Here is a 22,069-nt window from a genome sequence, read left to right on the forward strand (position 1 = left end):
TATTCTGTCTACACAACACTTGCTGTCCAGGGCCAGCGATGCATCAGAAATTAAAGAAGTTGGTGAAAGACAAATGTTAAAGCACGAGGCAAATTAAACCTAAATTGCACACTACATGTGCCCTAAAAGCAGAACCAGATGTTGGTCGGTGTCCCATAAAGATATATCTTCAAAATTCTGCCCCAAGAAAAAAACTCGAAAAAAAAAATTTGAAAGAAAATGAAAATCAATTCATGGGTAATGTGAGTTTGGTAGGTTACCACTTCTGTCAACTTTACAAGGTTTTCTAGGCCTTTGGACTGTAGCTACAAATGGAAAACTGCCTACTTGGGGTTTACAGTGAAAGGAATCTCCCGTGGTTTGCTTTGCAGTGCTTCTGGTAGCTAGCTTTGACGACAGCTTTTAATTTTAATTTTAATTTATTTGCTATGGGTTTCATTTTTATTCATTTTTTACAGTAAGCTTTCTGCACTACTGCAACTGTGACTATCACTTACACTTCCTTTGGTAATTGATTTTGATTGATTTGATAGGCAGCTTGGACTTAACAATGCCTTGTTGGAATTCTATTGCTGGCCTCAATAACTTCGGCTATCATGAAAACTGTTGTTCTCATCAGAAGTCAAGGGCACCAAGCTAGGCTTACTATAGCTTTATCTAGCCTAGTTTTGCACTTAATTGTTATCTTTAAATCCTCCTATTAAGTGTATATCTATTAATTAATCAAGTCATCCATTGATGTGCTACAAACACATTGCATATCTACCTACTTAAATCCGTTTAAAATTTCTCAAAAAAAATCCTTTTAAAATTGAGGTTGAGAGGTAATTTATAATTTTAAGTATTATTAAAAATTTATTTTATTATTTAAAAAATTTTTATGATTAAAATGTATTAAATTTAATTTTTAATACTTTTTAATTAATATATATAGAAAATAATAATAATTTCAATAATAATATTGAATAGAATCTTAATTTAATGTTAATGTTAAGAATTATAACTCAAAATTCTAGTAGAATATAGAGATATATCTTTTCATTATTTTAGTCGGAAAAATATTTCTCAATAAATGGAGGATTATTTCTTATATCATATAAAACTTCTATTTCAGTGTTATTCTCAAATTTAGTGTAATTCCTAATTAAATTAAAATTGAGAGTATTAATACTATGAATAAAGAATAATAAAAAAGTTATTTAACTTTCAGCTTGGTGTAAGTGGCTTTATTAGTTGCTGAGTAGTTGTTTTGTTTATTAATGAGGGACTCATACCCATTGTAATCCCATAAAAGAAAAAAGACTTTAATTTAAGGTGAAGAAAAGAGATAAAATTCAATATGAATGAATTTTAGTTTATGAGGAGTTTTGCTCGTATTGTTGAAGATACTCTTTGTGGTGTAATAGTTAAAATAGTAAATATATTGAGTTATGTTTAGAAGATACTAAAAGGACTAAGTTATATAGTGAGGGTTATCTTGAGTGTAATTAGATTAATGGGGAGTATAGTTTTGAATTTAGAATGGATGACTTATTATTATTAATGGTGAAAGATAGCATACATTTGAAATTTTCGTTTTTTTGTTAATGTGAGATGTTGATAATTAAAATGGTTGCAGCGCAGTAAGGGTGCTTGTAGATATATGTATGGATATGAAATGCGTAATATTTTTTATCAGGTGTATTGAATATATCTGTATAACAATTTTTGGTACTAAAAAAATGGTTTTTAGCCCTCTAAATATACATGGGAAACGTCAAATTGGCATTCTTAATTCTCTCCTAATTTAAAAGAGAATATTTGGCACTTAAATTTGTACAAAACAACTAAAGATCATTGCACTGGCTTGGCTATTTTAAGATATCCAATCTTATGCAATTTGATTATGTAATATTATATATTTATAAAAAATTTAATTTTAAAAATAATTAAACTCTTTAAATTTACATAGGATATGATATTGATATTATTATTTTTAATAAAATCTGATTATATAGACGATTAATTAAATATAAAATAAATATTTTATAATACCACATTATTGAACTTTTGAAGATTTCCTATTAGAAGCTTCTAATGCCTTCCAAAATTTAAAATAATATCATTTTAAAAATTATGAACCATTTGAATTATTTATCAGATTGTTATAAAAAATTTTGAAGTAAATATAAATTAATTTATAAATTATAAATTACAAGTTGGTACATATTGCAATTAATTATGAATGATTTTTAATTAAATATGTTGGAAATAAAGTAGCAAGCTGACTCAAAATTAACCTCCACTTTGAAAAATTTTTAAATGTGGCTGCATATGATTATTGACTATAGTGAATTTTATATGGATTTTGTCATATTCAACTTGAGGTGCAGGAGATGACATATAGGCTATTGTTGTGACTTAAATTCTATTTGTTTTAACTATTAGATCTAATTGATAGTTGATAGTCGATAACGGTTACTGTTAGTTGATAATTAATAGCTAATGATATTTAATTTTTATTAAGTGTTTAATAAAAATAATATTTAATTTTTACTGTTATATGTAAAATGATTAATAAAAATATATATTATATACTTTATTTTGTATTAAAATAAATATATAATTATTAATTTATTATATTACTGAAATAGGTAAATAAAAATTAAATAATCTAAATTAATATAATAATATATATAAATAGGAGCGACGTGTATTATCATACAAAATAAAAATAGTTGCAATCGGTGAATTTGGTGCTCTCTAATTTTCCTATTCTCCATTTATTTGAATAATTATATAAATAATATATGAAATTATGATTCTCTATTCCCACTGAAGATATTGAAAAGTTTAGTTTTATATTGAGTACCCAAAATAGTGTAAAATCCAATAGATAAAATAGGGTTATTATTATCAAAAATTCAAAAAAAATATTCCCCAGTTATGAAACAGCTTAAATTTTTGAGTTTGTGAAAACATCTTACCCATTAATTATCAATTATATTTTTTAAAATTTATTAAATATTTTAATTTAATTTAATTATTTGAATTGCAGCGCAAGCACTGAACATCTAAGGAGAGAAGCAGAGTTCTTACTAGAAAATAGGGATAATGGTTAAAAAAAAAAACTGTATTTCTTAAATATTTTAATTTTATTCCATACTACAAAAATTGCTAATTAAATTTTAAACATTTTAACTTCTATCGATTTACTTTATTGTTAATAAAATTGTTATCTCATCTGTGAAGATGCTACGGCACTCTAGCACTAGGATACAATTGATAAGAGGTAAAAAATATAAGATTTAATTAGTAATTATTTTAGTATAAATTACAATTATAAAAAAATATTATAAGTACATAAATTTTTTTTGTCAAATTCTCTAATCCATTTAATTTATATAAAATTTTAAATTACTTTTAAAATTAAAAGTTAATTAATAATTCAATTTGGATTAATTTAATTAACCTAAAAATGTTTTAAAATGAAAATATGATAAAGTAGTTGTGAAAAAAAAAAAGAAAATAGACAGGGAGATGCCTAATATGATATTAAAGGAAGCAATATAAAAAGATTTATAACCTTTGAACAATAATCTAAAATTAATTTTGAACATAATTGAATCACGAAAGATCATTCATATAGTTAATTTTAACTAATTTGGGAGACTTATTTATTATTATTGTTATATATATTTTAAATAATTATATATAACTTCTATAGTAAATACTTAAAAAAATTTTATTTTTTAGCACTTAGATTATGTTATAAATAACAACATATAAAGTATCTATAAAAATTATTTTTTAGAATCTGATTAATAATTTAAATAAATGAATTTGTTTTAAACTCAAATATATTACTTGAATAATATTTGAAACCATTTAAATTTACATATTTAATTAATAATCTACATAAATATATTTATAATTAATTATTTATATTTTAAAAATTATAATTATTTTTATAATTATAACTTATACTAATTAAATTGCTAATTCTTTTATCAATTATTCTGTATCGTTAGCTAGTGTGACGTAGTATTTAATGTGGCAGCTGCAATGTCTCTGTTAGTGAGATAATAATTTTATTAATGATAGAATATAATTGATAAAAGTTAAAAATGTTACGATTTAACTTATAATTTTTATAGTAGAGGTAAAATCGTTAAAATTTAAAAAGTTTTTTTTTTCAATTGTCCCTAAAAAAATGATAATATCGTCCAAGGACTGCCTCTGCCTGGCCCAGAATTTTCGAGGCCTGCTCCGCTTGGTCCCAGAATCCACCTCGTTAGTCTCTGCTCAGTTTGTGAGCCTTGGAACTCCTACTCATGTACTCTTGCATTTTTTTTTTCATTATTATTTCTTCATTTTTCATCTTGCTTATCATACACCCACAAATTCCAAGAACGTTACTTGTTTTCCTTTTTTGATGAATCTGGAAATGAAGCAGAGCTCCTCTGTTTTTTCTTTATTTATTTTGCTCATCTCCCTAGACCTGCTCAAGGGTCAGTTTCAGGCTGATTTTGATTCAAGGTTCAAGAGAATTAGAATTAATTCTTAAGAGTTCTTCAATTTTGAATTCGGTTGTGATTTTGATAAATCCAACCACTGATTTTTTTTTCCTCAAAAATTTTTAATTATTTTAAAATTTTAATTTGTTCTAGAAATAAATTGATGGATTCCATTTTAATTTATTGTGAATTTTAATCAATCCAATTTTAATTAATTCTAATTCAATTTTAATTTAAATTTAAACCAATTTAATTTCAATTTAGTTTAATTCTAAAATCACTCTTGGCAAGGCTTAATCTCTCCACTTTTGTTTAGTTAATAATTTATATTTTTTTAATATATCAGAATTAATTGAGACTGTTGTCAAAATTTAAATATTTAATTTCATATATTATAAAATAAATAATTATAATAAGTATATAAAGAGATTTAAACTCGAAATTTTCACTTTAAAGGTGAAAAAAAAAAAATCAGACTATCCTAATTAATCATTTTTAAGTATTTAATTGTGAAAACTGTCAAATTTTAATATTGGTTGTTGACATTGTAGGCATGTTATAGTTGTACAATTTTAAATATTGAATTAAACGAATGTTTTTGATGGGATTTAATTTGTTACTTTATTTATAATATTAATTTCATGGCAAATTAAAAATATTATTTATAAATTTTAATTTTTTTAATTTATTGATTAAATTTATATAAATATAACAAGTTAACTCAACTCAACTAAGACTTTATCCCAAAAAAAATGAATGAGCGAATGGAAATGAAGTGATTTATATTATAATAATCTCTTAATTTATGAATAAAAAAAAATTATCAAATAATCGTATTCTTCCGCTGGAAAAAGTATAAAATTCAACACTTATTGAATTGTGATTTAAGAAATTAAAAAATTTATTTAAAATAAAAAGTGTATAAAAGAGAAGTACAAATTAATATATTAAATTTTTTTATATAAATGAAACTAATTATTCATGTTAAAAATAATATAAAAAATTTAAAAAATTCGATAATGTTGATAAGATAAGTAAATAATATTAAAGAAATTAGAAATAATTAAATCTCTCACAATGCCCTTGGTCGAGTTTTCTTGGGTGAAAAAGCTCTCTTTTGGGTATTGAAAACTCTACAATTGGTCCTAACTTCTCCAGCGTTTCCAACAAGAACCTGAGTACTTCCAAGCTTCACCATTGCATTTGCAAAACTCTGTTTAAATGCAATTACTTTCCTGGCGAAACTCGAAACTATTCCCACACTAGATCTATCCGTCGCAAGTTCCTGATCAATCTGCATTATCCCTCTTTTCAAAAGCAACTGCTTGTAGTACTCATTATCAAACGCAAAACCTGTGCTTTGATCCAAAAACACAGTTGGGTCAGTGTTAGGAGAAGCACAAATCTTGCTGAGATTGGCAGCCAAATTACGATCCATTGTCGGATCAGGACTCCCAGTGCCTTGAAAATTCGAAACCCTGTCCTCAAAGAAACTGCAATGAGCAACACCCGCTGTGTGTGCACCTAAAAGGGTTACCATATCAGCAACGGTTAGCCCTTTGGCCCTGAAAACCTGGAATGCTTCGGATACTGTGACTGTTGGTCCTGGCAAGTTCACATCCTCTATGTTCGATACTAGCCCGTCGCATCTTCCTGTAGGTACTGTGTAGTTAGGGCCTCCTGCTAGAGCCACAGCATCTCTAGTTGCAAGTGTTATGATGTCTGCGCAGGAGACCATTGAAGGGCAGGCAGCCTCTAGGGCTTTCTTGATCTCATCGATTAGCTCGTACCCTCGAACTGTCTGGTTCGGTCCTGCATCTTTCTCGGATCGTTTCTGCTTGGTTGAGTCTATAAGAATCGACGCATCACAACCCTATAACAAGTGGTGGAAAGATATTAAATGATCAAACTAAATCAAAGCAGTGTTACAGAAAGGTGTTAATATGTTGAGTGTTTAGAGATGAAAATCTTACTCTAACGAAGCAATCATGAAAATGCATGCGAAGCAAGGCTGCAGGTATGGAACGATCAGTATTAAATCGATTTTGCACCACTTGGAGTATTATAGATTCTGCTTGAGGACATGTTGATCGATAAAAGCCAACCCTTAGATCAGCTAATACAAGGGGAAGAACCAATGGAAGGAATAGAAACAAAGATTTCATTCCCATTTTGCCTCTATATTGCTAGCCAGATATAGATAGCTGGGAATTTTGAACTAGATTGATTTTGGGTTTCAGTCTTATTAGCTATACGAATGAAGGTGATCTTGGAGGAATAGATATATATAGAGAGAGAAAGAGGAAGAGGTAATAACAATTATGAAGGAGAAAAGCCAGCATGACGTGCTATGCAAATACATATGGAACATGGTTTTTGAAGCTAAGTATTTTTCCATATGGCTCTGTTTTATGGCAAGATACGTGCACACAACAAAAACAAGACAACATGGCTTAGATTTCACTCGGGTCATCATAGCGTGAAGGTGTTAACCATATTCTATCATTCCTTAGAGAAGGAAACAGGCTTGCACGTTGGAGACAATGACTTTGGAAATAAATTATAAATTATAGTCATAGTAAGGTCGGATATTTGGAAACATCTTCCAATTGCAATCTCTAATTAATGAAGGTGAAGACCCAACTAAGAAGCAGAATAAAGGAATGAGATGAAATATGGTAAAAGAATGCATTCAAGAAGCACATGCGAAAGCTGAGAATCACACTCCAATCATATAGCTTTTATGATCATGGCATCCCTTACAACAATACTATCCCTATTCACAAAATGGAGTTTCCTTTCTGTATATGCAACGTTTGACGGTTTTTGGTTTTATAGTAGAAGCATTACATGCCGAAAGTTTCTTTGCTGCTATGTCATTACAACAGCCGAACACCGTAGGGCATTCCTGTTTTATCTAGCCACAAATTACATTGAATGAAAGCACTTTGACCATGTTTAAGTGCCTCTAAGTCACTTTGACCATGTTTAAGTGCCTCTAACTTGTTATTAATGACCTTAAAACCTTCCCACTTGACCCGTTTGGTAGTGTTGGCTCCAGGCCCATTGTTTTTCACATCCAGCATAAATCATGTTCCTTCCTTTGATCCTACTAAAACCCATTGTTCATCCCTCAGGAATAATATGATCTTTCTTGAATATCTTCACTGTGGGCGGCCTAAGTATGTTGGGATCTTGAAACCTTTCTTGCAAGACTTATGTTCTTCAATGATTGTGCAGTCCTTTAACACAAAGCCAGTGGTCTCTCTTCTGTCTGTCCTGCCTTGCGCAGTTATTGCTGTAAATATTTTAGGTGAGTGGTTGCCTAGCAAGAATCAGGGATTGTTGGATTAAAATTGATGAATCACCGAAGATGATACTTTGGGAGTCAGCAATTATGCATTCGCGCGGTAGAATTGGCTGTGAGCTACTGCATATAATGTGCTTTCAGATCCTTCAATCTTGCAGTTGAAAATGGCTGACTTACCTTTATCAGCCTGAACTCTGAGAGCCACAGTTTCTCTCCCTGTTGTGGCCCTCTTTTGTATAGTCATTGACTTGCATACAAATGCATTTCGAAGCACAGCAGAAATTAGAAAGATGGGTAATTTAATTTATTTGGGTAATGATACATAAGTAGAATTGCAACCTTTATCGTAGATTTGACAAAATCCTGTTTTGTCCTTTTTTTTGGCTGAAAACAGAAGCCACAAAAATCCTGCAAGTGGAGACACAATCCGTCTGCAAACAAATGCAATCAAGGGATTTGGAGTTGAGCGTGTGGCTTGGTACTAATGATTTTTTTTACTGAAATTTTGATGATTTTGGTGGTTATGGTGGTGTTCATCCATGTTTTTGGATCCCAGAATCACCAGGAGAAGTTTTTATGGAGGACGCAAAGCCAACAATTATAACTGCACTGACCACGAAGGAGAATGCCATAACAGGTAACCTTTCCATCTCCATCATCAAAATCCATCGTTTTTTAATTTCCTGAAGGGTCTGAAATGGGAAACTTGATGGCCTAGATCAAGTTCTGATATCTCCCAAGAGACCTGCGGCTAAAATGGATTACCCTCCTTATACAGGGCAATAAGCATTTTTGTTACGTATCACTGTATCAGACTGATTACAGGTACTAATTCTATTTTAATACTTCTAGTAATTGCTTCTATCGGTTATAACTGCTCTTCTGAGACATCTGTAACTGCAATACTAGCTCTTCTCTCCATAACGCCCTCTCATAACACATTAGAAGAGCATATTTTTGCTCTGGAGCCTTTTCTTCAAGTCCTTGGAAACAAAAATTTTCAGTTAGATCTTACATTTCTTCTGGAACCCATGACAATATCACATCTAAGGATGTCATGCTACGAGCCATGAAATTCAAGACATCCTGAAGTTTGCAATGAGAAGATACTGCTAGTGCAATAGAGAAAAGCAAAAGGCTTATGTGATAATTGCAATCTTCTTCAACCTCTTAGATCGTCTCCTTTCTTATCATTTTATTTTAAGTTACAATCTGAACAATTATAGGAAGAACACATAATATCTTTCAAGGGGCCCCCATAAAAAGAGCACAACAGCTAGCTATCCCTTCTCATCTGCACAATGCTTATCGCCACGACTACTCATATTGAAGTCATTCGTATTCTGAATATTATATTTTATGACATATTCCAATTAAAAAAGGTCATAAAGGCAGAAACAGAATGTCCTTTACAATATTTCTAAAGGCTTCAAAGCAAGAATTTGAGCCTTGCTTTTTATCTCTTGAGATAATAAGACTGACCTATACCTTTCTTTGAAAGGAGATGATAATCCAAAAGTGAAATATTCCTTAGGAAAAAGAAACCTTTTTCCAGGAAATAAAAAATGGGGGTGGTGGTTGTGGTGGCGCTTTATTTGGTTGGAGAAAACTTGTACTTGGCATTTGGACTAGCTTAAAAAGAGAAGACTTTAAGGAGATAGAAGAGGCGAGGAAAGCGAACAAAGTTCACTTACCACGTCTTGAAAGTTTTTCCCTGATGTGCCCTCACTGACATTAGAAAGTCCAATGCTATTACCAGGTGGCACAACATGATTGACAACACATGAAATATATCTTAACTGAAGCAGCAATGCCTGCGAAAGCCAAGTTTGCATCCTGATCTACCCTGATAGGTGGCATCTCCTAGGGAGAAGCCTTAAGCGCACAGATTTGCTATATATGGGCCCTGAAATTGCCACCTGGAAATCAGTTTGAAGTAAGAACGCATAATCAGAGCCAAAAAGACACTACAAAAGGACTACCAAAATGATCTAAAAAAACCCTAATGAACTTCTCCATATTGAGCAGAAGTTCTGAAGGTCGGATAACTTCTCCTGTCTTTATCTCCTAATTGAATCAAGGCTGACCAAGAATGCATTTCTTGCTTATGAAACAGCTCAACAGCATTTCAGTTCTGACAGCAAGCAAATTTTTCCGTTCTTCCTTCTCTCAGCACCTCATTAGAATGATTCATGATAAATTCATCCACCAAGGAATTGAGCAAACATATATGAAAGGCAAGAATATAAGAAAAAAAAAAAAAAAAACTTCCAAACTTTGCAAACATTGTAAAACATGGGTTAGCCTTGTAATTGAACATGGTTTTAAATCATACATACAACATTTAGCAGAACTTCCCTTTATTTTCTGCCAACTCAAGGCAGAAGAGACGAATGTGTATGAACTGAAACCTACAAAAGGCCGCAGAACATAAAAACACTCACTAAAGATCCTCCAATATTTACAATGTGAACTCTTTTGAATAGATATGCTGACAACACTGTTGATTGTAATGCAACTTTTGATTTCCCAATATCTTTTTTCAGACTTCAAAGAATCAGGATTTAGCATAAAAGCAAGATTTCTGAAAGGAAGGCTGATGCTACATTCTCTTAGAAGAAAACAAGTCCCTGCAATTCATCAAGAAAAATTTCAGTAGGGCCCCCTCTAGCTGCTTTCCTGGAATGTATGAGAGCGAGAAAGAGCTGCTGGGTTTGCTTCTAGTATATGAGTGGCATCTGATACATGGCCCTTCCCTTCTGCTTTAGTTTCAAAAGTTTTGAAGGTGGTACCTTTTGGTACAGGATTCTTCTGGTCAAGTTTAAGACCTAATGTGGCCCATAAAGGACTCTTTGAAGCCTCATTTGGGTCATCAATTCTCAATGTCTTTGGTACCAATATACAATTCTCAGCTTTATCTTCATTCATAAGATTTGAATCTCTAGAATGCTTGCCTAGGTTTGGTGAGCCATTTCCAGAGCAGCAACTGGTGCTAGTCGAGGATGATGGAGAAGAGCAACCATTAGATCCACTCAATGACTTATTTCCTGTTCCAGCAGCCCACATAGGCATGCAACCCCAATATGAAGCCGGTACAAATTGTAAAGGAATATTTGGTGGACAAAAGCCTGGGACTGCCAGTATTGGTGTAGGGCACCACTGAAGTTGATTGGAATTATTGCTATTTGGCCCAGCAGAATGCTGAGCTGCTGCCATAGAAGTTGCATTGTTCCAACCTGGGTTCCAGGGGAATACCCATGGAGGAAGAGGGTAACAGTGCAGAGGATGTGGCATATTGAACTCATTAGGAGGTCCTGGCAAGCCAACTAGCTCCTTTTGCATAACAGTTTCTGGTAATTCATTTCCCTGGCAACTGGATGCTGTCATGGAGGATCCACATGAGGATGGCTCCTCTATATTATCTCGACAATTGACTGAACTTATCTCAGCATATTTGTTTTGGTCTCCAAGGTTAAGTGCTGTCTCCATGGATTCACAAAGTGGTGCTTCAGGACCAAATTTTAGAACCATCCCATTTCCTGTTGTTGAAGGACTCAAAGTGGTTGCAGAATCAACAGATGATACAAGTTGGTGATTGGCTGAGTCTGAGTTTTCCATTCTGGTAATAGGTACACCTTCAGAAGATACTAATATTTGACGGTACTGAGAGGCTAAGTGCTTATTCTTCCGCCGTCCAGCACCAATAGGGACATTTCTCATTGTTCCACCAGCCGTCCAATATCTGTGGCAATTCTTGCAAAAATGCCTTGGTTGGTTGACACTGTAGTTGTTGAAGTAACAAAATTTTGTATCTAAACTGTTACATCTTGGACATGGTAGGATCTTATCTGGCTTCTTGAAAACTTTCTCTTGGTCTACACTATTGGTCTCTTCCTGGTCTTCCTTTGACTTGGAAGTTCCTTTCGTTTCATCCACAAGCATAAGGGTTTGGTTTTCTTCCTTAGCTTGACCTGAAGCATTGGACTTATCTGGCTCTCCGGAGTTGTCATCATTGAGACCATCAGTTTCTCCTTTTGTATTTTCATTGCAGCTGTTCTGGAATACAAAACAAAATGGTTACAGTACATTTAGAATTGGAAATTTAAGAGAAATGATGTTGCAGGACCAAATACATTCAAAATATTATGAATTAAACACGCTTCATGTTAGAGGAATTTTATAAGAAATTATTTCCATAATATTTGCATCATAAATTATAAGGTGATCATTTTCAAGTATCAGATATGAAGGGACAGCATAACAACATGATTCACAACTCAGACAAATACTTCAAATATCAGATAGCAACTTTGTCGATTTGGTGAAATTTGACCAGCTTTAAAATTTGCAAGAAATAAAAAATACTAAGCACTTGGGGAGTATGATCTCCATGATAAAACCGCAAAGCTACAATCCAATAGAAAAGTAATTCTTGGATTCCATTTTTGCCATGAACAAATGGAATGCTTAAATTCAATGACTCAATCTGACCATAAAATCATCCATTTAGTGTCTTTATTTAAGATTGCAAATTTGCCAATGAAAACAGCAACAAAAATATCATTAGAAAAATAAAAAAGGAAAAACATGCCCGCATTTTGCAAAGGCTTTTCTTCCAAAAAAAAAAAAAAAAGAGCGGGAAGTTACACACACAAAAGGAGTTAATCAATCTTGCTATAATCAATTCAAAATAACAACACAGATCAAAGCGAAATGATTTGAAATAGGGTTTTACCATAGAGCTAATATAACACAAAATATACCAATTCTCAAACTTTTCTTTACAAAAAAAGTCATTTAAACACAATTTTTGGGTATGTTTTCTCCCAGATGATTCAAAATTAAAGCTACCGTAATTGTCCAAAAAAACTTAAGGGTGGTATTTGAAAATTAAGTAAAGAAGGATTAAAAGAAATGATACAGAGGAAAAACAAAAAAGATACGGGAGAGAACCCACGTTTCTGCTGCAACGGAAACAGAACCCCTTTCGAACAAAGTAAGCTAATAATTTTGTTTTTCTTTTTTGCTTTTTCTTTTCCATAATCAATATGCCTTATTTTTAACCTAGATTTTATCGTATTCAGGTCAGTTTCAGGGAACCAAAACAAACCAGGCAATAAGAAACAACATATTCCCATTACATAAGTTTTCAAGATTCAGTTAAGCTGAATAGACACTTATTGTTGATTATTGTAAGCAAACCAAAACAGCCCCATAAAACGAACTAGGAAAGATAAATTCAAGAAGTTTCAAGGTCAACAATCTTCAAGATTGAGCTAAACACAGCTACAAAGCATAAACAATTCTGTATTAAGAAGACCAACAAAATTTAACAATCCATGAAACTTGATACTGAAATATGGGTATTTCATATGAAAAAAAGGAGGATAGGGACAAAAATTGCAAGGAAGCGTTTACACATATACAAATAATGGATATATACCTGCTGGGATGGTGGTTTGGCCGGAATCAGGGTATCGGGTACCGGAATCTTTCGACCAAAGAGCTTGAAAGCTGGATCTTTGGATAGAGGCATATCTGAACCGTTCATTATGTATCAAAGAAATTGCAGTAAAGTGTGAAGAACAAGAGTTATGGGAAGAGCCATAGAAATAGCGGAAAGAACGTCAAAAGACGTAAAAATTAAAAAAAAAATAAAAAATAAAAAGGAAAGAAAGGCCTTTTTGGTGACTTCTGAAGCTTTATAAAGCAACCCTTTCTCTTTCTCTCTCTCTCCCTCTCTCTCTCTTCTTCGCTAAAAATCCATTAAACTTATCGAGTAAAAGTCTCCCAGAAAAAGTCCCAGATGATTAAGTATAAAGAACGTGAAGGATCAGACATCAGAGTCTTTCTGTCTTTTTTAGTTTCTTTTAATATTTAATTTAATTCTTTTTTTTTTGTTTCTTTTAAAAAATTAAAGTTAGTTTATAATTAGAAAGCTCTAATCAATGTAGAATTAGTTTTAATTAATAATTATGAAAGTCTTTTGAATAATTATAATTTAATTTTATTATAAAATATAATAACTCAAAGAGAAGAGTTAAATAAATATTTTAATTGTTTAAAAAAGTAATAAACTAATGCAAGTTGTCCCTATACGATAATTTTGACCAGCTCTCAAATTTTATGATATCTAGGCATTTTTTTTAATTTGTTTATATAATTAAAATATTAATTTATATTATGAAATAGACTGAGAGTAAATTTATGTGGTGGAAAAAAGAATGGTAGATTTTGGTGCCAGATGGCATCCGAGTCAGCAAAGTTGTAAAATATAGAGACCACGAGACCGTAGTGGCTAAGGATGTAGATGACGTAAGAAGGAAAAAGAGAAAGCAAAGTGAAAAAGAGAAAAAAGGATCCTGTCTAAGTGGGGTCCAATTCAGAAGAGAAAATAAAAAAGCTTACATGGAGGTGGAACTAGGAGATGAGGTGGGGCCACGTAGGCCTGAGGCCCACCTATTTTAAGTTTTGTTTTTATGCCCAAATTCTCCTAAATTGATAGTGGAAATGGTCCTTACACAAAATTTATAATTTTTAAATATTAATGGCAACCTCACTCTCCTCTCGTTGTCCTACTCTCACCCTCCTCCCTAAGAAAGCTCATTTTACTCTTTGAATTTTTTTTTCATGTTTAATTTTATCAATTTCTAAGAGGGAAAAATAACACTTCAATATTAAAGAGAATAGAACCTTAATATTATAAAGAAAATGTGTTTCCAATTGATAAAGATTTAAAGAGAAAAATTTAAATATGTTTCAAATGAATATAAAAAGCAATCGCTAATATAAAATTTATGGATGGTCATTTAATAGAAAAGATCTTAAAGAGAAAAAAAGGAAAAAAAAAGAAAATTTTTTTATTGGATATTTAAATATTTGATATTAAAAATATTTAAAAAATAATTAATGCATTATTTTTATAGGAGAGTGGCAAATTTGAATTTAAATCAAAAAATTTAAATAAACTGAATTAAAAACTTAAAAATTAATAAAATTAAACATTAATAAAAGGCACATAGAAAAAAAAAAAAAAAGAGTTTTTATCTAATTTTCCGACGCCAAGTCGCTCTTCCCATCCATCGTGGATATTTAGAAAAGCAGTAGGAACATTCAAACTCAGAGATGTAGCTTAACCTCCCAAAGGGTACCCCTTTTCAACCTCAACTTGGGCATGATTGAATTTTCCATCTAAAATCCTCTCATTGTTAATTTATATAAAAAATATTTTTTATTAATAATTTATATTTTAAAATATTAAAATTCTATAAAATAATCCAGAGAAGAAATTGCACACAAATCACAGAGTTTCTCATGTTATTAAACAAATCACATGTACGATCAATTGCAGGCTAACACAAGGCCCAGGCCACTTCAGTGAGGAGAGTTTTCGCCCAAGCACAACAGTATTTGGAGCTGAAAAAGCCATTTATTAAAAAATAAGTGAATTAATTAAAGGTGCTTAATTTGTATCAGTTATATTAAAAAAATTTGATAATTATTTTCATTTTAGTGAATAAAAAATTAAGAATTTATAAAATTATTATAAAAAAAAAAATGTAAATATGGAACAAGAAATGGGAATGGTCCAAGTCTTCATTGGTAAGAAACAATAATGGATATGTCATCAAATTTGTCATACACTGTAGCTTTCATTTTCTCTCCTCTTTTTAAATTACCTTTTAATAAAAAAATTAATAATGTTGCTGTCGATATTTTCATCAATGATAAACATTTTTTAAATTATTATTTTCCATTAAATTATAATATGAGCAAATATTTTTATATTTTATTATTTTAAATTAAAAAAAAGGAAGATCTTTTCGCTGAAAAATTAGTGGGTATTGTTGGGTCAAGTAGTGGCAAATGGATACAAAATCTTTTGCAATTTGTTTGCAAATTGCAAATTAATGGTTCAATAAGTGCTATCTTGATCTTAAAGCTTTCATTTGGATAATTTTGTTGCATTATGTTTGTTTCGTCATTTGGGAATGTGACCATGAGATGACATTTAAAGCCATACCTTTTTGGATAAAAATTAAAAAAATTCCTATCTCTATATATGTACATCATTAAGGCATGAGTTTCTTTCTAAAGGCCGATGTCGGCATAAATAGTTACTACACCGACTTAATTTATGTTTGGAATTGAGTTTCAGAGTTTAAAATTATTTTTTTTAAATAAAAGTATTATTTAAGATGCTGTTAAAAAAATAATTTGAAAAAAATTATTTTATTATTTTAGTGTTTTTATGACTAAAACTGATTAAATTTAATTTTTAATTATTTTTTAACACTCTCTAACTAGTATATTTTAAAAAAGTGATTTTCTCAACAACAGTTTCAATAGCAACGCCAAATAGACCTTTAGTCGCTCAATTTTAATATTAGCAATCATTAATCTCTCAATTTTGACGAGTGTTTATATTTATTTTTAATTTTTATTTTGTTATTGTAAATTTTTTTTTAATTTTTTGAACATTATATTAAAATTTCTTATACTAAACTCAAATTTTAGTGTAATATTTTTAAAATTTAGAAATTTTATAACAACAAAATGAAATTAACGGACGAGAGTAAATCACACTCAAAATTAAGAAACAACTGATAAAAATTACCATTTTAAATAAAAGCATTTATAAAGAGAAATCCATTAAAATAAATTTGTTTTAGTTAAGTGGTTTTAAAGTTCCCTTCAGAATTATAACTGTTTGAGTTCAAATTTCAATTTATAACAGTAGCCAAATAAATTAAATGCAGAATGAAAGTGTTCTTTCATCATTATTTTATTTATAAGTCTTGGCTTAAATTAGCCAGCAAAGCATGATAATGGTGCATGCCAAATCCAATTTTGTATATAAAATGAATATAAAATATATATATATATATTTATTAAATTAATCTGTAAAAATGAATTAATCAGGACCCATATTAAAGTTACTTTAAAGATGATTAATTTGTAAGAAAATGAATTTTCCAAGTCAAATTGGCAACTTGATTGTCAAATGGGCAACTTCACTAAACGATAAGAAAAATGCAAAGAGATGGACTCAAATGTCAAAAATAGGAAGATTCAAAAATATATTGTAGTGTATAATAATATTTAAATACTCAATCAATAAAAAAAATATAATAAATCACGATTTAATTATATAAAATATAGTATAATTTTAGATATGTTTTATTTTAATTTTAAAAAATATGTTAATTAAGTAGATATATACACTCAAATATAGAGCAGAAGTACTCATATTATAAGAAAGGCATGAGAAAAATGGTGATTAGGGAAGAGGGATTAGAGGAATAAGAAAATATTTAGGGATAGATTTGTCAACATAATAAGTGGGACCACAATATTTAGGAAGGAAGAAAAAGATATGGGCAATCTCATCCTCATTTTGGACCCACTTTTAGCAATTTGGCTGCCCACCAAACCCAAAACATTTCTCTTGGTCCCACCACATACCTTTCTAAAGTTAATTTTGGACCCTTTTTTTTTTTAATTATTATTCTTAACTTTCTCTTAGAGATTTTTATGTAAAAAAATATATAAATATAAATTTTAATATTTTTTCATTAAAAATAACTAAAAAAATTAAATACTTATAAATTTTGTATTTATCATTCAACCCCAAATTACATAATACAAATATGTAATAATAAGAGAGGCTCCTCCTCTTTCTACAAAACTTTATCTCATTTTTCATTTTTCTCTATTTTTCTTCCTTTTAATTTTTTTAGTGGCCAGTGATGAATTCTCATTGGTGATTATCCTTCCACTAAATTTCTTTTATGTTTTATTATTTTATATTTTATTTTTTTCTCAATTTTTTTTAAATAATTTTCATATTTACACTCTTTTGAATTTAGATATATTTTTTATATAAATTTTGATTTATTTACTACGGTAAGAATTTTATTTTTTTTCCATTTTTATGAAGTTATTTCTCATAATTGATAATTTATTTTGTCTTATTTTATGGAGTGTTTTGATGTATTTTTTATTTATTTAGATAGAAGTGTGATACGAGATATTTTTTGGATAAAAAATTAAATTTTAAAAATTATAATATTAATTTTAAATAATGATTGCAGATCACTATTAGATGAAATATGCTTTTTATTGATTGGTTAAGTAAAATGCTTTATTAATATAAGTAGATTCTTCAAATCAGGATAATTATTTTTTTTTTTATAAAAAATTTATATTGATTTTACTTATATGATCATTTCTGCTTTAAATTTATATTTTATTTTTAATTAATAAAATATATTATCATAAAAAAATCATAAATTCTTTTTCTTAGGGAGTTATATAAATCCATTTGCTTAATTAAACTACTTATTAACATACTAGTCTCATACCCTCTTAAAGTTTTATATTTTTTAACAATAATAATATGCAAGTTAAAATTATCCAATTTAAAATAATAATAACATGAGAACAAATTAGCATTAAATGTCATCATTAAGAAGTATTATCTCATATTATTATATATTTTTCAAATATATATATAGGAAAATGTTGAGCAGAGGCATTCCAGGCCTACGTGCAATTAGCAATTCGAGCCAAAACCAGTTGGGCCAAAGTTTCAATCACATGCTCGGCTTTAGACCACAACCTTGCGCTCGAGCCCCTGCAAACTCACATATTTCAAATTAAAGCTCATTATGCTAATCCTTTTATTTATTTATTTTTATTTATTAAAAATTTATCAAAGTTAAATTTTTTATGCTATAGTGTTACAATTATAATTCAAAATTGTAGTGAGACTTAAAAACTCTTTTCTTAATTTGAATGGAAGAAATATTTTTCAATAGGATGAAATATTATAATTGAGGTGATTAATATTATAAATAAAAGTATTGTAAAAATATTATTAGCTTTACGTATGAAGATCGGCTTTGTTCATTGAATAGAGTAGCTTTCTACCTATGAAGAGAGGGGGCTTTGCCGACGGTTGAAGAGCGGCTTTTGTTCATTGTGAAGAGAAAGCTTTTACCATTAAGGAGAGTAGCACTTGCATATTATAATTATGAAGAGAGATTTTGACATAAGGTAAAGAAAAGACATAAAATTCAAAAGGAAAGAATTTTTATCTATTAGTGAGAGTGTTTTTGCCTATATAATTGAAAATATCCTTTATAGTGTAATAGTTAAAATAGTAAATATATTGAGTTATATCTAGAAGATATTAAGAAAGTGAACTAATATATTTATTATAAACAATTACGTAATAAGAGCTCTCTTGTGTGTAATCGAGACTTGTAATTGATAATTCATTTGATTGTAGTAAAAGATGGACTTGTAATTGATAATTCATTTGATTGCAGTAGAAGATGGATTTATAATTTATGATTTATTTGATTATAGTAGAAAATGACATGCTCGTGAACGTAACCCTATACAAAGGCAATGAATCACATAAAAATTAATACTTTATATATTTATTTTATTTTTTTATAATTTACAGACAACGCATGATTTGTACAAAAGAATCCATGGGTAAATATCCTTCAAATTCCATGCTTATTATGGACAAAATTTGGGAGTTCACATGTGTTGGAACTGTAGATTCACAGCTACAATTCATGGGTTTAAAACGTCAAAGGTCTTTCTTTAGTTTGAAGTCATATATATTCTATCTGCCATTTCCTCTGTATAAAAACAAACTCCATTGCTTTCTTTGCATATAATAATGTATTACATGTTCTATTGAAGTCGTATGCATAAAATAATGTGCAACGTTTATCACTATTTTTTTATGCATCGAAATGATTAAAAAAATATTAATGATTAAACCTTATTATATGTATATATAATACATTATATAAACTAAACATTTAATCACATTAGAAATTCATTGACTTCTACTTTCGTTATCGATATTGTATGATGATAATATTAAAATTAAAGCAATTAAATCAAATATTTATTTATAAAAAAAATATTATTATTTTATACACATCGATGAAACAAAACTTAAGCAACCCTTTTCTTATTTATTTATTTATAATTAGAAGTATTTTTAGCCAATTTATTCGTGTTCTTAAATCAATGTGGGATAAGACCGGCTGAATCAATTTTTATTTGCTAGTACTCTTACACACCATATGTAAACATGGAAAAAAATAGTTATTTTTGATTCTCATGGGAAGTATTAATTATTAGCAGTAGTAATAGTATGTTGTCAAAACTCCAAAAGCACTTTTTAGAGCATATCTTGCTTTTAATTTTTAATGTTTTGAGTTGAAATCCAATAGGTTTTTAGGCCACAAATTCCCACTTTCATAACAAAAACAGACAACATCATCGTCATCATCATCATCATTTACATCATACTTCTCTAGATACAAAATACAAATGACAATTTGCATCCCCAGTTAATAATTAAAACCCACCACATTTTAGATCCATAGCATTAATTCCTGCATTCCTTGTACAAAATGGAACCTCCCCTTCCCCTTCCTCTTCTTCTAATCTGAATTAAAAGTTAGATTATTGAATAATTAATTAATTAATACATTCCATAAATAGACAGACAAACAAGCATCCTCTTCATAATTAATTAATATAATGCATAAAAAGCAAACCCAAATCCACAGCTTCTTCTTCCTCTTTCTTCTTGTTTTGAAGTCTTGATCTGCACATGGATAAATTCTTTAAGCTCTTCCTGGAGTTTTTGGATCATGGTGATTGTTTGCTCCAGTTCCTGGATAATCTGTGCTTTCCAAATCCATCCTTCCATTAATATACCCTTCTCCCAAATCAAGAACTTGTTCCTCTACAAGATTCAAGTCCATTGCATCCTGCAATTAATTAATACTACAACACCTCAAGAAAGTTGTGTTTGGAGAGAAAGAAAATGTGTGCAGACATACAGGAATTTAGATATATATAGTTATAAAATGCCAGCTTAATACTCTAGTGGGTAGGTGGAAGTGATAACAAATACAAACAAGATAAGTAAGACAGGTTCTTGATCTTATTTAGTTCAGCAATGCAAATTATAAACATGCAAAGGCAGATGTGGTTTTGAGTGTAATCTCTGTCAATTTGTCATTTATAAACACACAGAAAAAAGAGAAATGACCTGAGTGAGAAAATCTTGAACTGATGATGGGTTTTCTTCAGTTGATTTGAGGCTTCCTGTAAATTATTAACAATAAAGATCAATAAATTGATAAAAGTTCTTATCAAAGAAAGGTTGTCATTAAAACCCATAAATTTGAAACTCACTAGTTGAAGGAACAGCAAGAGAAGAGAGCACAAAAGAGAAACCCAGAAAGAGCAGCAGAAGTCTGACAGAAAGAAAACCCTTGTGCACCATGTTTGAATTGATGAATGAGATGATAAGAAGACAAGAAAAATATAAAGATGATAGATTATTAATAGATGAAAGATGTGAAAGCAAAGCAAATCTGTGAACTGTGAGCATGTAGGTATGGTGCTTTATATAGATATTATAGAGAGCACACACACCCACATGAGAGCATTTGAATTTGCAAAACAATGAAAGGTAATAGTCCTCACAAAGTCAACTTACCATTTCTTTTTTCTTTTTTTTTTTTCCTTTTAGTCTTATTGTTGGTGAGTTCCCACTTGCCTAACTTTTTCTCTCTTCTTGTCATTTTCATATCTTATTTTGTGAAAAAAAAAAAATCAATAAAATTTTGATTTAGTGGTAAAATTAATCAAGATTGAAGTTCTAAAATTAAAATATTTTTATTTTAAATTTTATCAAATATTAGGTTGATTATATTTATAAATTTTGTCTTGTATAATTATCTTATTTTATAAATATATTTTGACTTAACTTGGTTGTAATTATAGTTATCACTAAATTATTTTTATGAAACACTTTTATTTTAAATTATTGTATAAACAACTAATCACTAATAGCTAATAGGGTGTGTGATTTCGGTTTGATTCTAAATTTTCCTTAGAAATCAAAATTTAACATAAATTTTGGTATAGTTTTAATTCGATTCTTCATTACTTTGGTTTTGATTTAGTACGATTCCTGATTACTCAATTTTGATTTAGTTCTCGATTGTTAAAATAATTTTATGTAATTATTTCCTTAAAAAGTTACACTTAAATTAGCATTTAAGTTTTGAATTAGATTATTAATACATAATATATTATATAATATATTTTTTAATTATTTCTAAATTATATAATTCTTAACTGTAAAGTGCATGTAATTTAGGATTAAATATATTATATAATATAATAATATAAATATATCATATAATATATA

General features: G+C 29.5%; 3 protein-coding genes across 5 annotated transcripts; all 3 read right to left on the bottom strand.

Annotated features, from left to right (window-relative positions):
• Nucleotides 1-5,559: 5,559 nt before the first annotated feature.
• On the bottom strand, nucleotides 5,560-7,900 carry LOC110655708 (peroxidase 44-like). Its single transcript, XM_021812136.2, has 2 exons — nucleotides 6,470-7,900; nucleotides 5,560-6,369 (listed from the first exon to the last, which is right to left on the bottom strand). Exons 1-2 carry the CDS (start codon nucleotides 6,665-6,667, stop codon nucleotides 5,569-5,571), a joined length of 999 nt encoding a protein of 332 aa, XP_021667828.2. The 5' UTR covers nucleotides 6,668-7,900; the 3' UTR covers nucleotides 5,560-5,568.
• Nucleotides 7,901-10,092: 2,192 nt separating this feature from the next.
• LOC110655750 (cyclic dof factor 1) lies at nucleotides 10,093-13,556 on the bottom strand. Of its 2 annotated transcripts, none has more exons than XM_021812196.2 (2): nucleotides 13,250-13,556; nucleotides 10,093-11,857 (listed from the first exon to the last, which is right to left on the bottom strand). In XM_021812196.2, exon 2 carries the CDS (start codon nucleotides 11,746-11,748, stop codon nucleotides 10,474-10,476), a length of 1,275 nt encoding a protein of 424 aa, XP_021667888.1. In that variant the 5' UTR covers nucleotides 11,749-11,857; nucleotides 13,250-13,556; the 3' UTR covers nucleotides 10,093-10,473. The 2 variants fall into 2 exon arrangements, with proteins under 2 accessions (XP_021667888.1, XP_021667887.2); XM_021812195.2 differs by having other exon boundaries at nucleotides 10,093-11,862; nucleotides 13,250-13,555.
• A 6,536-nt stretch (nucleotides 13,557-20,092) lies between these two features.
• On the bottom strand, nucleotides 20,093-21,302 carry LOC110655749 (uncharacterized). Of its 2 annotated transcripts, none has more exons than XM_021812193.2 (3): nucleotides 21,046-21,302; nucleotides 20,900-20,955; nucleotides 20,093-20,615 (listed from the first exon to the last, which is right to left on the bottom strand). In XM_021812193.2, the coding sequence occupies exons 1-3, from the start codon at nucleotides 21,242-21,244 to the stop codon at nucleotides 20,469-20,471; spliced, it is 402 nt and encodes a 133-aa protein (XP_021667885.1). In that variant the 5' UTR covers nucleotides 21,245-21,302; the 3' UTR covers nucleotides 20,093-20,468. The 2 variants fall into 2 exon arrangements, with proteins under 2 accessions (XP_021667885.1, XP_021667884.1); XM_021812192.2 differs by having other exon boundaries at nucleotides 20,093-20,590; nucleotides 21,046-21,296.
• Nucleotides 21,303-22,069: the final 767 nt, after the last annotated feature.

The sequence above is a fragment of the Hevea brasiliensis genome, chromosome 5, assembly GCF_030052815.1.
Source record: "Hevea brasiliensis isolate MT/VB/25A 57/8 chromosome 5, ASM3005281v1, whole genome shotgun sequence".
NCBI lineage: Eukaryota > Viridiplantae > Streptophyta > Magnoliopsida > Malpighiales > Euphorbiaceae > Hevea > Hevea brasiliensis.

Excerpts from the sequence above, each read along its gene's own strand:
- LOC110655708 (XM_021812136.2), bottom strand. The coding sequence starts at position 6,667 with ATGGGAATGAAATCTTTGTTTCTATTCCTTCCATTGGTTCTTCCCCTT. Across the intron at positions 6,370-6,469 it reads TTCATGATTGCTTCGTTAGA|GGTTGTGATGCGTCGATTCT; the intron begins GTAAGATTTTCA and ends CACTTGTTATAG.
- LOC110655750 (XM_021812195.2), bottom strand. The coding sequence starts at position 13,357 with ATGAACGGTTCAGATATGCCTCTATCCAAAGATCCAGCTTTCAAGCTC. Across the intron at positions 11,863-13,249 it reads CCAAACCACCATCCCAGCAG|AACAGCTGCAATGAAAATAC; the intron begins GTATATATCCAT and ends TTTGTATTCCAG.
- LOC110655749 (XM_021812192.2), bottom strand. The coding sequence starts at position 21,244 with ATGCTCACAGTTCACAGATTTGCTTTGCTTTCACATCTTTCATCTATT. Across the intron at positions 20,956-21,045 it reads TCTTGCTGTTCCTTCAACTA|GAAGCCTCAAATCAACTGAA; the intron begins GTGAGTTTCAAA and ends AATAATTTACAG. Across the intron at positions 20,591-20,899 it reads TTCAAGATTTTCTCACTCAG|AGGAACAAGTTCTTGATTTG; the intron begins GTCATTTCTCTT and ends TGAATCTTGTAG.